At 47.3% G+C, this 6,069-nt stretch overlaps 1 protein-coding gene across 1 annotated transcript; it reads left to right on the top strand.

The window, feature by feature from the left end:
* The first annotated feature begins 1,872 nt into the window (after positions 1-1,872).
* On the top strand, positions 1,873-4,467 carry LOC123087081 (actin-1). The gene is made up of 5 exons (XM_044508983.1): positions 1,873-1,990; positions 2,559-2,625; positions 2,723-3,116; positions 3,374-3,987; positions 4,079-4,467. Exons 2-5 carry the CDS (start codon positions 2,566-2,568, stop codon positions 4,142-4,144), a joined length of 1,134 nt encoding a protein of 377 aa, XP_044364918.1. The 5' UTR covers positions 1,873-1,990; positions 2,559-2,565; the 3' UTR covers positions 4,145-4,467.
* The last annotated feature ends 1,602 nt before the right edge of the window (positions 4,468-6,069 follow it).

Here is a 6,069-nt window from a genome sequence, read left to right as displayed (position 1 = left end):
ACAAAGATCTGTCCGGGGAGGAAAATTTCTCCTTGGACAGCGTCATTACGGACGATTGAAGGGACCATCAAACCTTTTGGCGACAGCACAGTGGAACTCTCAATGAAAGCACCAATGTCGGTGTTAAAACCGGCGGATCTCGGGTTGGGGGTCCCGAACTGTGCGTCTAAGGTCGATGGTAACAGGAGACAAGGGACACGATGTTTACCCAGGTTCGGGCCCTCTCTATGGAGGTAATACCCTACGTCCTGCTTGATTGATATTGATGAATATGAGTATTACAAGAGTGGATCTACCTCGAGATCGTAATGGCTAAACCCTAGAGGTCTAACTTGTATGGCTATGATAATGAGTATCCTATCCGGACTAAGTCCTCCGGTTTATATAGACACCGGGAGGATCTAGGGTTACACAAGGTCGATTACAAAGAAGGGAATCTACATATCCGGTCGCCAAGCTTGCTTTCCACGTCAAGGAGAGTCCCGTCCGGACATGGATGCAGTCTTGGTCTGCGTATCTTCACAGCCCATTAGTCCGGCCCATGGCTAACAGGCCGGACGCCCAAGGACCCCTCAATCCAGGACTCCCTCACCCGTCTGGGTCCAAATTTCGTGACCGACATCGACCGGGCGGCCTGCCCGGCCGTTTGAGACGGGTTTGAGGGGTTCGGTTGTAGATGCTATAAGGCAAGGGCATGGGCAGGCAGGCTGCATGCAGCGTGGCTGCTGGGTTGCATCTCCGTCTAACATTTTGTAATTTTGTTTTCGGGAAGATCTCACATTTTCTGCTTTTTAGAACAAATCTAACATTTTTGAATATCCATTTTTGAGCCCAGACTCATCTACACCCAGTCAAGAAAAATTCATATCTTTTTAAAAATCTATTTTTTTTAGATTATAGATAATTTGGTGCGTGAGGTGTGTCCGAAATTTCAGACCATTTGAACATACGAGTAGCTCTTAACAAAAAAGACAAATTAGGGCTAGAACAATACATGAGCAATAAACTTTTTTACAACCCAAAATTGTCTTTTTTTGCCGAGAGTTATTTAGATATCCAAATGATCTGAAATTTGAAGCGCACCTCACGCACCAAATTATCTACCATGTAAAAAGAATTTAAATTTTTTTAGTATTTGTTTTGAGTTTTTCCTTCATCGTTGGTCCAGATGAGTATGTGCATCGAATTGCTGCTCTCCAACATTTCCCCTTTTTTAAGTGGTAGATCTCAATTTCCTAGTTACGTAAGTTGTGCTGGGTTGCTTAGCATGCTTGATGGGCTAAAAGAAAATAAGTTGAAAACTAAGCTGAGCGGGGGCAACTCCGTATGACATGGGCCTAGTACAAATGGGTTGCCCTCACTGTGTTGTATGTGCAATAGCCCTTGCCTTGCAGTGGACGGGAATGTCTCCTCGCAATGAACAACATCGTTGGAAGATTGAAACAAGTAAATCCAGAAATAATGCGAGCACCAAATGTCAAGTCTAGAATTTAAGCCCTGGTGAGCTGAAAATACCATCGTCCTCCTGATCATCCAACGACATGTTGGTTCGCCATCCAATTCTTTCCAAAAAAAAGTATGACTAATCATGTACCAAATGCGGGGAAGAAAATTCTCAAAAGAAGAATGTGGAGAAGAAAAATCACGTTGGCGCATTCGGCCAGCAGCGCACCACCCAACCGAAGACAACGAGTGCCAGCCGCGAGCCTGAGTTGTCCGCACGCACAGGCGCACAACCACGGGCACCGGGGCGCACGTCGTCCTCCCCTCCCCCGAAAAAACAAAAACCAACGCCAGCCGGGTCGTGGGGCCGCGAGAGCCAGCCGGGGCGACGAGTGCGGCCGTCCCCTGCCCCGTCGCCCGCCTCCCCGCTATACATACCCCCCACCCCACCACCCCAACCCTACCGCTCACCCCCGCCTCCTCCACCGTCTCCGCCCTCCGTCGCGCCACCGGGCCGCCACCGCCGCTCCCCGTCCCCCCCTTCCCGGTAACCATCTCATGCCCCCTCCTCCTCTTCCTCCTCCTCCTCCTCCCCTTCCCAGATGAGATCCGCCCCGCATTGCGCGCTCCCTCCCTCCCCCGCGCCTGCCACCAGGCCGATCGATCTGATCTCGCGGGCGCCCGCCCCCCCTCTCCCCGCCGCGGATCCGACCGGATCTCGCGGAATGGGAGCGCCCCCCTGTATTTTTCTGCTGTTCATTCATGCCGCCGCGGGAATGCAGATCTGCTGCGGCCCGCGATCTGGGCCGTTTCGGGCGCCGGAGCGCCCCGATCTGCGCCGCGGCGCCGGAGAACCATTCTCTCTCTGTTTCGTTATTAATTGTTCTTATAGTAGTATTAAGTTGCGGAGTTACAGGGTTCCTCGTGAATTGATTGATAGTCCCATCATGCTGCTAGAAAGAATTTTCGCACTGTTTCTTCGACGGAGAAAAAATATTTTAATCTCTGCATTTATTTACCCGGCACCCTTCACTGCTAGATTGCGTAGATTCTCCTTTGATTGATCGATCGATCAATGTGCAATAACTGTAGCTTTGTGCGAGCTTTTGCTGTAGGTAGAAAATGGCCGACGCCGAGGACATCCAGCCCCTCGTCTGCGACAATGGTACCGGTATGGTCAAGGTAAGCCACCGCATTGTGCAAGCGTCTTGCATCTTTGGTTCAGGGAAATGCCGCAGTGCTCGTTGTAACATAACACTCGTGGTGGTGATGTTTGCAGGCTGGGTTCGCTGGAGATGATGCTCCCAGGGCCGTCTTCCCCAGCATCGTGGGCCGCCCACGCCACACCGGTGTCATGGTCGGGATGGGGCAGAAGGACGCCTACGTTGGTGACGAGGCGCAGTCCAAGAGGGGTATCTTGACTCTCAAGTACCCCATCGAGCACGGTATCGTCAGCAACTGGGACGACATGGAGAAGATCTGGCATCACACCTTCTACAACGAGCTCCGTGTCGCCCCAGAGGAGCACCCTGTCCTTCTCACTGAGGCGCCGCTCAACCCCAAGGCCAATCGTGAGAAGATGACACAGATCATGTTCGAGACCTTCAACACTCCTGCTATGTACGTCGCCATCCAGGCCGTCCTCTCGCTGTACGCCAGTGGTCGTACCACAGGTGAGCTCATCTATATCCAACTCTGGTCTTTTGAATCAGGAACCCTGGAATTTAGCATGCTCACATGTAGATGAGGTTAATCTGTAAAATTTCTCAAATCGTTTTGTGGTAGCACTAGTTTTGTTCTGTGACATCTGGTTAATATTTGTCAACCAAACCTGATAGGCAGTTAATTGTCATCACCTCGTACACTGTCAATGTAACAAGTATTTTTTTCATTTATCAATAACTCAAATGTGCCCTCTTGAACTTGTCAGGTATCGTGCTGGACTCTGGAGATGGTGTCAGCCACACTGTCCCCATCTACGAAGGATATGCTCTCCCCCATGCTATCCTTCGTCTCGACTTGGCTGGGCGTGATCTCACCGATCACCTCATGAAGATCCTGACTGAGCGTGGTTACTCATTCACCACCACCGCTGAGCGGGAAATTGTGAGGGACGTGAAGGAGAAGCTGTCCTACATTGCCCTGGACTATGACCAGGAAATGGAGACTTCCAAGACCAGCTCTTCTGTGGAGAAGAGCTATGAGCTGCCTGATGGGCAGGTTATCACCATTGGTTCTGAGCGTTTCCGTTGTCCTGAGGTTCTCTTCCAGCCATCCTTCATTGGGATGGAAGCTGCAGGTATTCATGAGACTACCTACAACTCCATCATGAAGTGCGACGTGGATATTAGGAAGGATCTGTACGGCAACATTGTTCTTAGTGGTGGTACCACTATGTTCACTGGAATCGCTGATAGGATGAGCAAGGAGATCACTGCCTTGGCTCCTAGCAGCATGAAGATCAAGGTTGTTGCTCCTCCTGAAAGGAAGTACAGTGTCTGGATCGGAGGATCCATCTTGGCATCTCTCAGCACCTTCCAGCAGGTATATAAACATTGCAGCATCGTACTTCATTCATTTCATTCATGGATTTTGGTTGCTTTGCTTACAGTGTTGCTTGTTGTTGCGCTTGCAGATGTGGATTGCAAAGGCTGAGTACGACGAGTCTGGCCCATCCATTGTGCACAGGAAATGCTTCTAATTCTTCGGACCCAAGAAAGAAAGCCAAGAGGGCCTTTATCGCGACCCTCCTGCTTCGTCTCTCTATTTTGTTGCTGTTTCTTTGTTAGCGTGGACAAAGTTTTCGGCTGGCCTATCGGTTACCGTTTTCTCCTATTCAAAGACTGTAATATCTATTCCTACTTGTGCTTCTCACTTGTGATTTTGGACACATATGTTCGGTTTATTCAATCAAATTTAATCAGATGCCTGGTGAGGCTACTAGAGAAATACGGATGGTGTTCTGATTTTGTCATGTGTCACCTCAATCTTGTTAAATGAATAATATGAAGTCTCTTGATCCTACATGGTGTTGTCACATGAATGGATTCTCTTGCTCATTTCTTGTCCGGTTCATCTGGCCCCTACACCCAAATGCTCTGCTATTTAGCTTTCCATCGTAATCTGTTTGAAATGGTGAGTGATCTGCTGTGTAGTGTGGCCTTTGCACAATCGGCTTTTTGACGGTGGGTTCTATGATGAACCCTACCTGATCTGATCTGATGCCTTCCTTTCTTGGTCCGATGTGCTGGAATGTTCATGGCAAAGAATTCTATTGCTCAGGCTTTAGCAGCCGCATGGTGGTACATGATTACGCTTTGCTGCCTCGCTTAGTGCCGTACGAGACATTCCTGTAAAAAGTGGAATCTCTTCTCTTTTCTTCCAGCAAGATGCGAGGGGGAGAACGGGACCATTTGAATGTGATGGCATGATTTGCATCTGTTGCTAGTTTATTAGGTATTTGGAATCTCACAGGTTGGCGCCAATTGGGATGATTCTGTCTGCTGTCATGGCTTTGACAGGTATGCTATCGCTTAAAAGACCTGATCTGGTCCAATGTGGATGAGTTTGCCGGCCTGACAAATCCTCAGTTTGCATATATCATTTTTTTGACATGGTCTTGGTCGTTACCGAGATAGAAAGTTTCAGACAAATAATGAAAGAAGCGGCACTGAGGGCATTAACTATGGTGGGTACATATGCCTCATGAGAAAAAGTAGTTTGAGGGTATTTACATTGATTTTTTCTCTTCTCAATGCCGCTGCCACTAGTGGGCATCATCAAAGAATAGAAAATAAAGACTAGTACACACATACATCTCTATTCTCCACTTCAATTTTTTTCAGCTTTTTACATCAGATCACACTTTTTCTCTCCAAGCACCCGCCTCTTGCAGAGGATCCTGCTTCCCCATCCGAACCTACTTCTCCTGACACATGATCCTACATGGCATGCGAGGCATCACCCTGGAACAAATGCATTGACCATGCCTTGAAGAGTCTTGATCTAACGATACTTGTAGGTGTTAATGAGATACTCGAACGCTATGTTTTTTCTTTGACATGCTCTCATGCTCCTAATATAAGTTTTTCATACCAAGTTATTTCAACTGTTTCCGACAAGGAAGTGTTAGGTAGATGAAATAAAATGATAGCTAATTTACTATTTTATTCATGCTTCTATAATGAACACTTTGTTCTAACCATCTTGGCCTAACAAAGCTTGCATAATAACCTTGCCGCTGGTCTAGCCATGCTAAGTTTTCAGGTGAAAGAAGCGACAGACTATCTAGGTGTTATTGATCGTAAATGAACCAATATCTTTTTGTTATTTCGGTTTAAATGTCGAGTTCCTTATCATCAATGTTGCTCTCGAGAACGATTGAGGTTTAAACTTGGGAATGGTGATGAGTGCTTTTTACACTCATTTTTTATCGTTGTTTAAATTGGACGTCTTAGATATCTAGGCGTTATTAAGTGAACCAATATCTTTTTGGTATTTTGATTTAAACGTCGAGTTCCTTATCATCAATGTTGCTCTCTAGATCGATCGAGGTTTAACCTTGGAAATGGTGATGAGTGGTTTTTACACTCATTTTTATCCTTGTTTAAATTGGACATCTCAGAT

This window comes from Triticum aestivum, chromosome 4A, assembly GCF_018294505.1.
Source record: "Triticum aestivum cultivar Chinese Spring chromosome 4A, IWGSC CS RefSeq v2.1, whole genome shotgun sequence".
NCBI lineage: Eukaryota > Viridiplantae > Streptophyta > Magnoliopsida > Poales > Poaceae > Triticum > Triticum aestivum.
This window is presented reverse-complemented; position numbering and strand designations above follow the sequence as displayed.

Bases quoted from the DNA above. Each gene is read 5' to 3' on its own strand.
- LOC123087081 (XM_044508983.1), top strand. From the start codon at position 2,566: ATGGCCGACGCCGAGGACATCCAGCCCCTCGTCTGCGACAATGGTACC. The intron at 2,626-2,722 runs GTAAGCCACCGC...TGATGTTTGCAG, and splicing joins ATGGTACCGGTATGGTCAAG to GCTGGGTTCGCTGGAGATGA. The intron at 3,117-3,373 runs GTGAGCTCATCT...TGAACTTGTCAG, and splicing joins CGCCAGTGGTCGTACCACAG to GTATCGTGCTGGACTCTGGA.